This window comes from Clarias gariepinus, chromosome 11, assembly GCF_024256425.1.
Source record: "Clarias gariepinus isolate MV-2021 ecotype Netherlands chromosome 11, CGAR_prim_01v2, whole genome shotgun sequence".
Taxonomy (NCBI): Eukaryota; Metazoa; Chordata; class Actinopteri; order Siluriformes; family Clariidae; genus Clarias; species Clarias gariepinus.
In genome coordinates, this window is record NC_071110.1 from 11177633 (window position 1) to 11192719 (window position 15087).

The 15087-nt window shown below is 38.6% G+C and overlaps 1 protein-coding gene across 1 annotated transcript; it reads left to right on the forward strand.

Annotated features, from left to right (window-relative positions):
* Positions 1-13268: 13268 nt before the first annotated feature.
* Positions 13269-14998, forward strand: LOC128533308 (myelin-associated glycoprotein-like). Its single transcript, XM_053507547.1, has 5 exons — positions 13269-13340; positions 13431-13493; positions 13589-13969; positions 14157-14447; positions 14667-14998. The coding sequence occupies exons 1-5, from the start codon at positions 13304-13306 to the stop codon at positions 14996-14998; spliced, it is 1104 nt and encodes a 367-aa protein (XP_053363522.1). The 5' UTR covers positions 13269-13303.
* The last annotated feature ends 89 nt before the right edge of the window (positions 14999-15087 follow it).

Below are 15087 nucleotides of genomic sequence, written 5' to 3' on the forward strand. Positions count from 1 at the left end.
AAGAAATAACCAAGGGACAAGATTGAGACATAGATGTAGCAGAAGGAAACAATAACCAGACAAGACAGTACATACTGAGCTGATCAAAGCACACACAAAAAAGTTGTATTTTATTTTTAAATCTTTAGGTCAAAATCCCATTTAAGATTAATTCATGTTTATTGGCTATTTGCCTGAAATAGACAAAAACAACACTGAATCATTGTATAATTTGGGTTATATTTCATAACACGATACATACATAGTAAAGACAATGCTTTTTATTAATAGAACAATCTATTAATAAAGGTTTAGATGTCATTGCATGCACAAACAAGATGTCATTTCATTTATATATTACCTGTAATATACTGTATTTAGCAATATCATTGAGACGGTTTTTATTTTTTTGTAAAGTTTGACTGTGGCCTCACATCCCAAGGGTCAATGTTTCGGTTCCCACCTTAGCTCTGTGTGCATGGAGTTCAGGGGCGTCGCACCCGATGGGGGATGTGGGTGTTTTAACACCCACACTTTTCCCGGTGGGAGGGTTCAACACCCACACTTTTTCTACAGTTTTCCCACAGTTTTGAACAAACGCCTTCGCTCCTCCGTTTCTCTGGCCGCTCTGTGTCTACGCTCGTTTCAGCTCTCCTCTCCCCTCCCTCTCGAACATGACACCGGCTGATGATTGGCTGTTCTGCCTTAAGTCTTACCTCTCTTGTGCAGAGGAGGCGGTAACTTATGGTTGTTATGATTATTTACATCTCCGTTTTCCAGGTACTTTGAATGTTTATGCTTTTAAGGTTTTTAAATAAGCTTGATATATGTTTGGGAAGATGTTCTGTTTATGTTTTGTTGACATGTTGAATGTTTTCTGTATTATATTTCGTTTTTTAGATTTTATTTTTTTAATTGGGATAGTGTTCAGTAGCTAACCTGGCTAAATTCGGTTATGTGTGTGGCATGCAATGCATAAAGTAACTGTGATGAAGAAGGCAGGAAATTAATGAGGAGGGACAAATTGACAATGTTAAGCAATGTATTTATGGGTTTATTGCCAGTGCAATTGATTTTGATATTTTGAGCATTGTTTGTTTATTAGCTGACTTGCCTGTTGTGTTTGATTGGATCTGTTGAGGAGAAAAAGTGAGAAATAATGTCAGTTTGCATAGCTGTTGACTATGGAAGAATATAATTTTTATGTGTATATTATTTTAATGTTTAAAAACTGTAAATTGTTAAATTATTTATACTATTATGTATATTTTTATACTTTTGTTTATATTATTTAGAAAAAGCTTTTTGTGAGGATTTTTTTTTGTTTTATATCTTCATTGCTTACTTGCTTATCTGCAAGTAAGGAAAAATGTAGCAGTCCCAGTCCGGTCAGCCCCATGCCACTATCAAGCTTTCCACTGTCCTTTTGTCACGCAGTATCATTAAGATGCAGAAAAGAAAGAGGCAGGAGAAGATTTACACCTTTTTCAAGAGAAATCCTGTAAGTGAAGTTGAGAGATGAAAGTTGAAAAATGTTGACATTAAACAACAGTAGCCTATTACCATTAGATGCTGTTTGCATTTATTTCATTGTATTACTTTTCAATATTAACTGACCCAAACTCGCCTCAGCAGTGTTGCTGTGTGCCATGTACATAAAGACAAGCTGGACAGGGGAAACAGAAAAAAGGTTGCTGAGCAGTTTGTCTCTTGTAAGGAGAGCAGAAAGAGCACTTTTGGTTCTTTTAAATGAGAGATATAATTGGTCATATATAATTTGGTCAGTTGTTATTGTAGTTGGTTGCCATTATATATGTACATAGTTGTTTATATTTGTGTTCTGAATATACAGTATGTTGTTTGTATGAAATGTTCTGTATATTTGGAGTAACAAAATAATTTCTCCATGAGAAAATTATTGATGGAGTTTGCATGTTCTCCCTGTACTTGGTAGGGTTCCTCTGGATACTCTGGTTTCCTCTCACAGTCCAAAGATAGTTTATGTTATGTATGTACAGTAGGGTTTCATAATAATGACAAAAAATGACTGTCGCATTCTCCACCATTAATATGTAGTGTTTTAGCTCTGGGTCAGGGATGAATCAAATCTTTAACGATCGGGGTTCATTTGATTAACTGATTTACAATTTACAGCATACACTTTTTACGCATCCACTGTATAGCACAATTGAGTGTATCTTACCAATTCGGTTTATGACGTGGCCAACAAGGATTATACAAAATCGGGTATTTATCAATTACGCGCAAGATAAATGTTTAAACTTTATAATACCTGACCAAGACTATGGTTCTTTATAAAGAAATAAAAATTTATTAAACTAATCTACGACACATGCAAATACACACACGTACAAACACACACACACACACACACACACACACACACACACACACACACACACAAACATACAAACATTTAGGAGAATGAAAGTTAATGAATTCTTCTAGTACTGTTTATTAGATCAAAGAAAGTCACAAGAGCAGCAGAGTCTTGGGTTAAATCTTACGGTTTTAGTTATGAGTCGAGCACCAATTTTCAGCAAGGTTCAGTATGCAGCTTTGTTTGTTTACTTGATGGCAGCACTCTTCCGTTGCAGGACTTCAGAGTTCTGGCACAAAGTCTCGTTCAACAACTCCATCACCGACTGACTCATGGTGCCATACTAGTTAGTTTGTATGGTTCGGTTAGGAACACTTAAAATGATGTAGGGGTGCTTTTTCTAAGCTTTATCTAGGATTGTGCTGTTTTGATTGATTGACAACGGCTTTTTATGATGATTTATGTTCACTTTTGGTGATGGGAGTCAACCTAATTTTGGGAGCTGGATTAAAGCTCGGTTAAGGTAGTTTCCTGATGAAAGCGAGAGAAAAGAAAAATGCTAAGAAAAAGAAAAACACAAAGGAAAAGGGCCACAAGGACACAAATAGGTTAAGACAGCAAAACCAGTGTCACATGTGGAGCAACCCCTTTCTCCTAGAGGTTTGGCCTAGTAGCGCAGCCAGAGGAGAGTGATTAGGTGTTTGTGTTTACAAAAAAAAAAAAAAAAACTGTATATACCTTCCTAGAAAGACGAAACTATGTAAGTGTGGTGAAAGGTATAGGACAGTCAATCTGTGTCAGTGGTTTGTTCTTTCCTTTTTTCCTGTCAATTTGGAAAAACTCTTCCATCATCATTCCAATCAGTTCTTGGGAGTCGAAGCATGATGATGTCTTCGGCTTATGTGTGGCAGGGTCTGTGGTGTGAGACATGTTTTGACGGGGTTCTTAACCACGACTGACACAGATTTGAGAAGAAAAAACAAAACAGGAAAAACAAGTAAAAAAACAAACACCGCAAACAGGTCTGTAAGTGTGCTGATGCTGAGTGTGGTTCTCTGTGACTGTGCTCCTCTGGTGAGCGTACTATTAACTGGGAGTCTCTGTGGTAAGAGCTAGTGAACAGACAGTTAGCACAGCTAGAGAACAGAAGCAGAAAATAAGAACAACACACAGAGCAAGGGATAGAGTAAAAATGGTAAGCTTCCACTTTCCTATAAGAGGAGGTTCTCCTTTTATTTAATAAGGAAAGGTTATAGCTAATATTGAGCTGAGGATACAAAAACAAACAGAATCCGCATTTCTGGTGGCAGACTGAGTTCAATACCAAATTTATTCTCCCCCTTTTGTTTTGTTAAGTTTGATTCAAAAGGGTGCTCCTAAATAAAGGGTTTGAAATAGGGAAACAATAACACTGACAGAATTGGTTTAATCAGATAGCTGTCAATTTTTTATGGACAGTTTTCTGGTTGACCTGCATGCTCACAGTGCAAATACTAGGACCAAGATATTGCAGCAATAACTGCAATCAAGCGTTTGCGATAACTTGCAACGAGTCTTTTACAGCGCTCTGGAGGAATTTTGGCCCACTCATCTTTGCAGAATTGTTGTAATTAAGCTTTATTTGAGGGTTTTCTAGCATGAACCGCCTTTTTAAGGTCATGCCACAACATCTCAATGGGATTCAGGTCAGGACTTTGACTAGGCCACTCCAAAGTCTTTATATTGTTTTTCTTCAGCCATTCAGAGGTGGATTTGCTGGTGTGTTTTGGGTCATTGTCCTGCTGCAGCACCCAAGATCGCTTCAGCTTGAGTTGACGAACAGATGGCTGGACATTCTCCTTCAGGATTTTTTGGTAGACAGTAGAATTCATGGTTCCATCTATCACAGCAAGCCTTCCAGGTCCTGAAGCACCAAAACAACCCCAGACCATCACACTACCACCACCATATTTTACTGTTGGTATGATGTTCTTTTTCTGAAATGCTGTTTTACTTTTACGCCAGATGTAACGGGACATGCACCTTACAAAACTTCAACTTTTGTCTCGTCGGTCCACAAGGTATTTTCCCAAAAGTCTTGGCAATCATTGAGATGTTTTTTAGCAAAATTGAGATGAGCCTTAATGTTCTTTTTGCTTAAAAGTGGTTTTGCACCTTGGAAATCTGCCATGCAGTCCGTTTTTTGCCCAGTCTCTTTCTTATGGTGGAGTCGTGAACACTGACCTTAATTGAGGCAAGTGAGGCCTGCAGTTCTTTAGATGTTGTCCTGGGGTCCTTGTGGCCTCTCGGATGAGTTGTCTCTGCGCTCTTGGGGTAATTTTGGTCGGCCGGCCACTCCTGGGAAGGTTCACCACTGTTCCATGTTTTTGCCATTTGTGCTCTCACTGTGGTTCGCTGGAGTCCCAAAGCTTTAGAAATGGCTTTATAACCTTTACCAGACTGATAGATCTCAATAACTTTTGTTCTCATTTGTTCCTGAATTTCTTTGGATCTTGGCATGATGTCTAGCTTTTGAGGTGCTTTTGGTCTACTTCTCTGTGTCAGGTAGCTCCTATTTAAGTGATTTCTTGATTGAAACAGGTGTGGCAGTAATCAGGCCTGGGGGTTACAACAGAAATTGAACTCAGGTGTGATAAACCACAGTTAAGTTATTTTTTAAAAAGGGGGGCAATCACTTTTTCACACAGGGCCATGTAGGTTTGGATTTTTTTTCTCCCTAAATAATAAAAACCATCATTTAAAAACTGCATTTTGTGTTCAATTATGTTATCTTTGACTAATAGTTAAATGTGTTTGATGATCAAAAACATTTTGTGTGACAAACATGCAAAAGAATAAGAAATCAGGACAAATAGTTTTTCACACCACTGTAGCTAATTATTGAGCTTTAATTAGCAGTAAAATTGTTAGGCGCAATCTGTAATGCACTCAATCAACTTTAAATTTAAATTTTGAATGATGTTTATCGTCAAAATCATACAAGTAGTTACAGTTTAGTTAATCCACCAATGTCTATACGATGAACAAAATAAGCACTTCTCCCATACATTGCATTTGGCCACTCTCTCTGAGCATCGCATTAAAGTCACTAGTTTCAGTGAATCAAATGGTATCGAGACTTAGCTACTGATTTACTTATTTAGCTACTTTAAGCTCGGTACCGAGGAGTTAGGAGGTTTAAATGCATAGATGAATTTGCCAGTGGAACACGAACTGACAGATTTATTATGGAGGCCTCTTTAAGCAATGGTGCGCTATTCTAAAGCAGCTTGGTCTGTCTCTGCAGACAATAGTTAACTTTTATAGCTGACTTTGAAAATGAAACTAGTACTTCCAGCTCGCTATGAAGGCCTTGTAAGGGAAAGAACAAAGAACATGCTTGCTCTTCTCTCGATGCGCTGTTCATCCCTACAGCTAATTAGCGTTTCTAAACGCCATTAGGCTAATACCATTTTCATAGTATTTGAATAAGTGTGTGAGTGCATGTGTTCCCTGCAATAGATTGGGGCCCTGTATGAGGTGTACCCTACCTGTGATTGGCTCCAGGCTTCCTGTGACCCTGTACAAAAAAAGAAGTATATAAAATGAATGAATGAATACATCCATGATTATTAATCATTTTAATACAAGTAAACTTAGATGTTTAATGAGATGCACATTAACTTCTGGTGTGCACGCTTAATTCACACAAGAGGATTCAACTGCTTTTCTCTTGATTAGCAATCTTGTTAAAACTTCTTGGAAAATAGTTGGGTAAGTAACATTATGATAACTTAATTTCTTTGTTTATTAATGTTTATGACCTTATATAATTGTATCCCTTAACAACTTTTTTTATATAGTTTTTTTTATAGATCTTTATTATAGCATTTTTTGAATTATATAGACAAAATTCAGATTATGGCATTAGCAATCTAATGCTCCTTAAAAAGAGCTGGCTAGCTTAAAGCTAATGTAAATATTTTTAGATGCAGTGGTATCTGCGGAAAAATGTAGCCCATAATGTTAACAATAGCATACAGTATGTGTAAAAACTTATAGGTCATATTTTACAACTATAAAATAAAACAGTATGTGTAAACAAATATGATGCTGCACTATTCCAGTGAAATGTAATGTGTATCAGACTGAACTTCAGTATGCGCAACATCCTATAATTAAGTACAGATATAAATGAACTCCCCATAAAATTATTGGATAATGAAGGGAACTTTTATTCTACAAGAAAAAAAGGCAAAATGTCTTGAGAACTTGTTTATAATCTAAGGAGAATCTACTGTATACAAAATGTTCTCAATTTTTTTTAATTATTATTATTATTATTTTAAAAACCTTTAGGGAAACATGCATTAATGGCAGATGCACTTAGAAATCCATTGGATTTTAGAAATTTGGCAATTTTTAGTCATTTTCCTGTTTTTTTTTTTTTTGTATTATTATACTGTTTTGAATGTCTTAGATTCATGGCTTACATTTTTCTTTTATACAAACAGTTGAAAAAGTGAACAACGAAAACATAAACAGTGTGATGACTATTTATTTATAAAGACTGATAATTTTATTGATGATTATTTATCATACATACCAGGATTATTAAAGTGCCCCTATTATGCTTTTTCAAATATGATCTTTCATGCAATGTGTCATGTAGCTGTACAATATGTGAACATAAACTATCTACAAAGTTGTGACGCCGACAGTGCACGATAAATGAAGTTTTTGTCTATTAAAAAAAGAGTCGGCTCACATTCGCCTAAATGAGTTGTTAGCAATTTTAATATTTCTCTGTTACGGATCCACGTCACTACGTAATATATTTGCATAATATTCCTCCACGCTCTACATCGCGAACAACTTACCCGCTCACAAACAGCAAAAACGTATTATACTACCTGTCCTACTTCGCGGCAGCCATCTGACCAATCACAGCAGTGAGGGATCATGGAAAGGAGGGGTTTAGACAGACTGAATCTTCGAACTGCTTCATGTGAGTCGTTTACGAATCATTTAGAAATGGGGTAAAATTAAAACTATTTTTGGAAAAAACTAAAGTGTTTTTTGACCTTGCATACATATAAAGCTGTTTTAAGAGACTCATTAGGCAATATTAGCAACCTTTAAAGTGGCATAATAGGGGCACTTTAATAAGGTAAGAGAACGTTTTGAAAACGGTAGAGAATGTTAGGGGAATGTTCTGCAAATCTAAATAAAAAAAATCAATTTTTATTGGATAATAAGAGCAATTACAAAGCACATTCTCAATGAGGTTCAGGAACACAAATATTAGCTGAACAGTTGACATAGAATTATATATTGAAGAGATATGTTGATAAAAATATACTCCACACTGTTTTTTATAAATATTTTATACAAAAAAATAATATTTTAAATAAACCAAATACCCTGAAAGCTATTTGAATCTTTAATCACCATAATGCATGGTATTGGTAGCCTACAGTGTATAGGCATAGCCTGTGTAATAGCATAGTATCATAATATCATAAATTAAATATCAGACATGATTATGTTTAACCTTAGCCATATTTAAGGTAAAAAAAAAAAAATAGCCTAGCCTAACAAAAAGGTGTCCCAAATTACCAGACATACTATGCCAAACTTTCAAACTTTCATCATTCAAATTTTGTCATTCAGTAATAGTTTTAGGGTGTCTGCAACAACAACAACAAAAATAATAACAATAAAAACATTCACTCAAAAACACCCAAAGAGAGCACCTTCAGACAGGAATTCATAATGGTAATGCCCTAATATATTGTCTTCCCCAACGCTTTGAACATGCAGCACAATATCCTGACCTCATAAAATAGAATGTCCTGCGTAATTTTCTAATTGTTAAAATAATCTGGTATTATTACTGGATACCTGGACTGGACAGCACCTGCTTCTGTTACGTACAGTACAGTATGGGGTATCTGCCTTTTTTCTCTCTGACTACTCACTTGTGCTCTTACTCCTCATGCACTTTTGTGTGGCATTTTCCACGTGGTTTATCAGATTTATGGTATTAGCACAATACCTTACCAACATTTACCATGTCATATCTGTGCTTCTTTGTTGTGCACGAGGTTTAAATAGATCAAAACACTGCTTTGCTTGCTTTCTGCCAGTCCGCTATTATTTAACATGTAGACTCTGTCTCTCTGCATGCCTTACTACTGCCTTTCCAAGACGGAGGGACAGGCGGAAGGAAAAATAGTTCCTACCCCAAACAGCAATTTAAAAACAATATTAAATAAAATGTAGATAATAATAATAACCACTACAAGACAGCGCATATTATTCCTTTTTGAATGTTAGGGTCGATTCTTAAAAACTGAACCATCAGGATTAAAAGTATGGATACTTTGGTCTGAATGGATACTCCCATCCTTACTACGCACCAAACGAGCACAGGATACACCAGGCAGTCTAGGATAGGCAAGACTATCTCCAGCATCAGTGCTTAGGAATCTCTGGCGCGTCAACTGTGGGTAGGTACAGTTAATTAATCACCAGTCAACTTTGTGTAAAGCTAGGATTTCTACAAGTTGTTGACACATTATAAATAACGCTTCACTTAAGCCAGGACACACCAGGAAAGATAAGGATAAAGTCAGTCATTTTGCGCTGGAACTGTAATTGTGCACTTATAGAATATGTAACTGTAAGGTGTGAGTCATTGCATAGGCGGATTTAGATATGTGTAACATGGGCAACCATCCAGGGCGACATCTCGTCGCGCGCGGCTCAGAGTGCGCGCAAAGGAAAGTTTAAGAATAGTGATAACATTTGCGCAATCGGTTTTCTATCGATTGTTTTCACTTTCGTTTTTTCCATGTCCCGGTGTGGATCTATTATTTAAGTTCTTGTCTAAACCCTGAGTCTAGTTTGTAGTCGGGACAGGGTAATGATTGGAAAGGTACAGGGTGGAGTGGGAGGTGGCCAGCGGACATCCCGTCAAAACTCCCCAGAGTGAAGGTGCTGCTCATGCCTTACATGCTGTGTGCTTAATAAAGTACTCCCAGCCATTGCATTGGGTAGCAAATAAGCTCACTCGTCTCTCCAGCATTCTTCCCGGCGTAAAAACGCTACATTGGTGTCAGAAGTGGGATGGAGAATAACGGGTTCGAGCGCACAAAGGAGGACCTTCTAAAAATCCAAGCGGGCCGCCGAGTAGCGGAGCGACTACTCGCGCAGAAGAAGCGTTTTCCTGGCGGAGCTAGCGCGAGCACACCACGTCAACCAACGCGGAGCGGGAAGCAGAAAATCCCGGCGCTAGATCTCGGGGCGGAGGCTGGCGCTGCGCAAGAGCCGGAGCAAGATACAGCTCCGTGCGCCGTTAGCCGGCAAAGCGACCTGCCGCTGCGCGAGGCCGAGCGCGCTGAGCCCATTGCGGCGGAAGAGCCGAGCGACCGCCCGCAGCTCAGTGGCGCTCGGTTCGTGAACCTAGCCGGGGACAGGGCTACCCGTCGCGGCTAGGCAACGAGCAGCTCTCCGACGTTTCGCGCCGAGGCGACGGCGCGGGTGATCGTAAGGAGGCGCTGCGCGAGGTCGAGCGCGCTGAGCCCATAATGGCGGCACATCACGGCGAAAGAGCCGAGCGACCGCCCACAGCTCAGTGGTGCTTGGCAGGTGAACCTCGACACCGCTTCCGAGATTCCGCGACGACGCCGAGGCCAGGGACCGCCGGACTACCGCTGCAACGTTCTCAGGCCTGAGGGACAGCCGGACTACCGCTTCAACGTTCTCAGGCCTGAGGGACAGCGTACACCAGCAGCCGCTAAACTAGCGCCGGGTGGATGGTTGGGGAGCCCCGCGGGGCTTTACATCGACTGTGGGCTGGACGGCGTCTTACTGCGGGCGCTCGTGGACACCGGCTCCACTGTTTCCCACGGGTTGTGGAACTGTGAACCGCTCATCGCCAGGCAGAAGGGCCCCACCCAGCGCTCGCGGGCACCGCTGCAAGACTTTTGGGTGGGGGCACCTATGGGGCGAATGGGCGTGGACACTCACAGCCAGCTCGGCTCTCCGATGTCATCTACCGGGTGCGGTTGGCAGGGCGGGCACGAGTTTTGCCCCACCGGGACCGTCTTGCGCCTCACCAGCCGCACGCCGTGGAACCATCGAACTTTGGAGGCCGGACCGCCTCAGGACTACATTCGCGTTTACCCCTCACCTGCCAAAGGACGCCGGCGTTCCCACCGCCAGCGCCGACCGCCTCCACGCCTCCGAAACGGAGTTCGTCATGGTGACCAGGGATGGTCACAGCTCGGGTGGGGGCAGTGTGGCGTGGGCGGGGCGGCGGCTGACGACCAGCATGCCTTGCGGGGATGTCGGTGTGTGTTCACCATGTTGGGGAAAGGTGTTTGGGTTGGTGGCTTCGGCCCTGTTTGTGTGAGGGGGTGTGACGTGTGAAATGTGCTCCAGTTCAAGCTAGTGCTGAATTGGATGAAGGCTCCTGAGTGAAGGTGCTGCTCATGCCTTACATGCTGTGTGCTTAATAAAGTACTCCCAGCCATTGCATTGGGTAGCAAATAAGCTCACTCGTCTCTCCAGCATTCTTCCCGGCGTAAAAACGCTACAGTATTATTCATAATACTGTATATAGGCTTATATATATATATATACACACACACACACACTACCAGTCAAAATTTTGGATTTTTATTTCTTTCCACAAAACAATTACATGACTACAACTGTCATATTCCTTTGTGTCAAGCCATTTTTAAACATAGGGGACTAGGCTTGGGTCAAAAAGGACTGGACTGTTGCTCTTTTCAGATAAAAGTAAATTTTGCATTTCAGTTAGAAATTACAGTCCCAGCAGGACTATATAACGTATAGGTTTCAACTTTTGAATTAAATTATTGAAATAAATAAACTGCACCTGTGTGTATACGGTATATCATTATGTAATATCATGTAATAATACTATTATTATGTAATTTTTAATAGTGAATTTTAATTGCTAGGTCTTATGTGAGCTCCAGCCAGGTGCAATGACTGATGGGTAATTTTGCTTGTCCACTTTTGGCAGTGATGGTTGTCATTTGTTCCCCATAACTGTCACAGTTCCCTTAAAACTAAGCAGTATCACTTCCTTTTACCCTTACCTTAGATGGCTGAAACATGCCTACATGTTTAGTCTACAAACCATTTCGCACATGAATACCCCCACAATATTGCTGAGTTTTCCTCACGTTTTGTAGAGAACCCATAAATTTTATCTCTAAGCAACCTAATGTTTGCTTGTATTTGTTGTTTAACGCAGCAGTGTCAGCCTCTAGTGTAATGTGTACCCCACTGCTATGCAGAATACTATGCATACCATAGCTTTCAGAAAAACAGTGTTGAGACACTCACAGTGCACATTTACTGTACATCACTCACCAAACACAAAGCTCACTGTCTCACAAGTTTACTGCCATTTCTTACTGAAATAAATGAATAAATACATAAAAATGTTTTCCACCCAAATATAAACAGATAAATATTTTTTATAATTTATTGTCATGTGAGCTTTTTTTCTTATAACTGCTGTAAATGAAACTAGGAATCGTAAACAATGTATAAATATCTCATATGAGTTTATGTGCTTGAAAGTATAATTTGTTTTCAGAATGTTGCTGTTCCACATCGATTGATAATTGATTAAGATTGTTAATCAATTACATTACTTGACTTCTAGTAGAGTCATTAGAGTAATTTGGTCAGCAACAGATATCAGCTTTCAGCTGCCAGCTATACTCAACTTCTTTTGTCGTCATACTGTTCTTTTAAGTTATAGATCCCATTTCTTTTTTCCACTGTCCATAGCTACTGTATGTATGTGCACTTATAGACTTGTGCTTTGCTCGAAATCTTTGGAACACCCAGTCAGGCTTTTGTTTCTTTGGTAGCTTTCAGTATCTAAGAATCATTGTTCCTGATTTATTAATCCATGCTCTCTATTTATCAATCTGTGCACATGCTTTAGTAATCTCAATAATCTCCATCCCCCGACTTCCATCAGGACATGTCTCATGCTCCATATATCAAATCAAAGTAAACCTGTATTAAATCAGGTTTGTAACCTGTTTTAAGTGATGCACATGAAAGAGGGACTCGAAGATCATGAAGCATGCAAATGCACAATCCTTGCACACAGTTTATTAAACTGGGAGCATAATTTAAGTAATCCCCGTCCCCAGGTTTTTAAATAATATTCTAATAGAATTTTGTGTGCATGCATTATAAATTAATGCTTTAAATTTATTAATTAGCACAATCTTACCCCAGTTTTAACAGCCCCCTCTTTTAATTTCAAATTAATAAGAGAACAGACCCAACATTTGGTAAGACATAAACAATGCATTATTGTTACTTGCACCTGTTTTAATCAAAGGTGTTGTGTGACAAAGTAAAATAGTATTCGGGTCACTCTGCCCCATGGAATGTGTGTTTTCCACTTGTGATTCATGACTAGAAAAAATTTGCTCGTGCCGGAAAATTTGAAAGACTGTAATTGCTTCTTAAAAGAAGGAGTGTGTATTGCTGTTAGGATTACATGAACTGAACAGGTTAATCAAGGTTCTGTGTAACTGAAAATAATTAATTTTACTTAATAGTTTTTTTTTTTTTATTTTTTTTACATTTAGATCACACATGGGCAACAAAACTTGCTTCTATGGTGAAAACAATTTATTTTTTATGAACTATTATAAAAACTCATGTTTGTCAAGCTTGTGGTGTTTACAAACAAAAGTTGGATTGTAATGCCTATTTTTCCTTTTATTTAAATACAAATACAAATAATTTTTCTGCTTTGACTAATAAACACAGTGTGCTCTTTGTACATCCCTATTATTTATGTCTACTTACAGTACATAAAAAAGCTTGCCTAAAACATATGTAGTCTTATAGTATTATTAACATTTTATCTTATATCTTGACCATTCTAGTGTCAGATCTGTTTATTTACATTCATTTTGGCCTGAGAAGATGAAAATGTTGCTGCTACTGGATATAATAATTTATGGTACAGTGTGTTTAAAACTTTTTATGTATAGAAAAATACTATTGTGTTATGAGCATTGGTATAAACTAACATACCAATTCTTTCACACAGGCATCCTATTTAGCAGAACATGGAAAATGAAAAGTTTGCTACTACTTAAAATACTACTTCATGGTACAGTGTGCTTCAAGCTTAAATTCTTTTAATGTTTAGCACCAACAGTATGTTGTGAACACGAAATAAACTACTAACATAAATTTCACACACAGGCATCCTGTTTAGCAGCACCTGGGCCTGGTCAGTACACATGCCATCAAGCATTTCTGGTCTACACAAATCCTGCCTTGTTATACCATGTACATTCTCCTATTCATACTATCCACCCTATAACCCTTATCGGATAGTGTGGTATCAGTATGTTGACCGTGGATATCCTCTAGTGCTTGACAGTTGGAACCCTTATTCAGTGATTGAAAGGTACAGAGGAAGAACCAGCTTATATAAAGGAACATATAGGGACTGCAGTCTACTGATTAAAGACCTTAGATATTCCCATGATGGAGACAGAATATATGCTTGGATCGACCCGGAAAATGTTGGATGGAGAACTTACAAATTCTATGATGTCACTACACTAATTCATGTTCAATGTAAGTGTTACATTCACTTAACATTTATCCAATAAATGAGTCCATTCACTTACCATTTGTCCAAAAAATCCTATTTATTTATTTGTATGTTTGTTTGTTGATTGATTATTGTTTAATTGTAAAAACACAGCTTTACTATAAGTAATATTTAAAAGCCAAATGTTTTTTTCTCCATTTTTTATGACAGCGTCTGCACCAAAGCCCATAGTTGACATCTCTGGAGGTTATAAAGTTGATGAAAAAATTACAGTTCGATGTATAACACATCACACCTGTCCTAAACATGCCCCCTCTCTAAGTCTGAGTGGGATACAAAAAACATCTGACAGTTTGACAGACTACCCTATTGGTAATGGCAATTGGAAAATCACGCTAACGCGCGATGGGGTTGTCGAGTCAGAAATGCACCGAGTTGATTGTTCTGTTACACACAGTGGTGGGCTCTCAGCATCCACTACCAAAATACATAATGCAGAGTGTAAGTAATATTTTTACACTGTGTATTTCTAAATGCATATTGCATATTGTCTGTTTAAAGGGGGTTTGTTAAGTGCATTTTCTGCTTATTTTGTGTGTGCAAAGTAATGAAATATTACAGTAAATACATCTGTTTTGGGGTAAATACATCTGTTTCTGTACAATTTTATTTAGATGTATTGTCTTGCATAATGTGTTAATTGTATCATGTGTGTTTTAGGTTCCATTAATCAAGCCCAGATTACTCCTGACTCAAACACAGAGTTTCTAGAGGGTGTGGAACAAGACATTGTTTGCTCTGTTACATACATGTGCTCCAGTGCCCGGCCTCAAATTACTTGGAACGATGGAATCTTAAATGGAATTAACACTTACATTCGCAAGCAGGGAATAAAATATGAAGCTAGATCTACATTAAAGTTTAAAGCAAAGGCTGATGATCATAGGAAGACCATTACCTGCCAAACAAACTTTAAAGGGATGGTTCAAAGAGTGAAAATTACTTTAAGAGTCAAGAGTGAGTATGAGTTTCTGGGGTTAAGGACTTTTTAGTCACTTGTGTCCTTCTCTGTTTTTTCTTGACTGCATATGTATGCATACAACTTTTAAATGCATTTAGCGCATTCTTCAAACTGCTAATT

Excerpts from the sequence above, each read along its gene's own strand:
- LOC128533308 (XM_053507547.1), top strand. The coding sequence starts at position 13,304 with ATGAAAATGTTGCTGCTACTGGATATAATAATTTATG. Across the intron at positions 13,341-13,430 it reads ACTGGATATAATAATTTATG|GCATCCTATTTAGCAGAACA; the intron begins GTACAGTGTGTT and ends TCTTTCACACAG. Across the intron at positions 13,970-14,156 it reads TACACTAATTCATGTTCAAT|CGTCTGCACCAAAGCCCATA; the intron begins GTAAGTGTTACA and ends TTTTTATGACAG.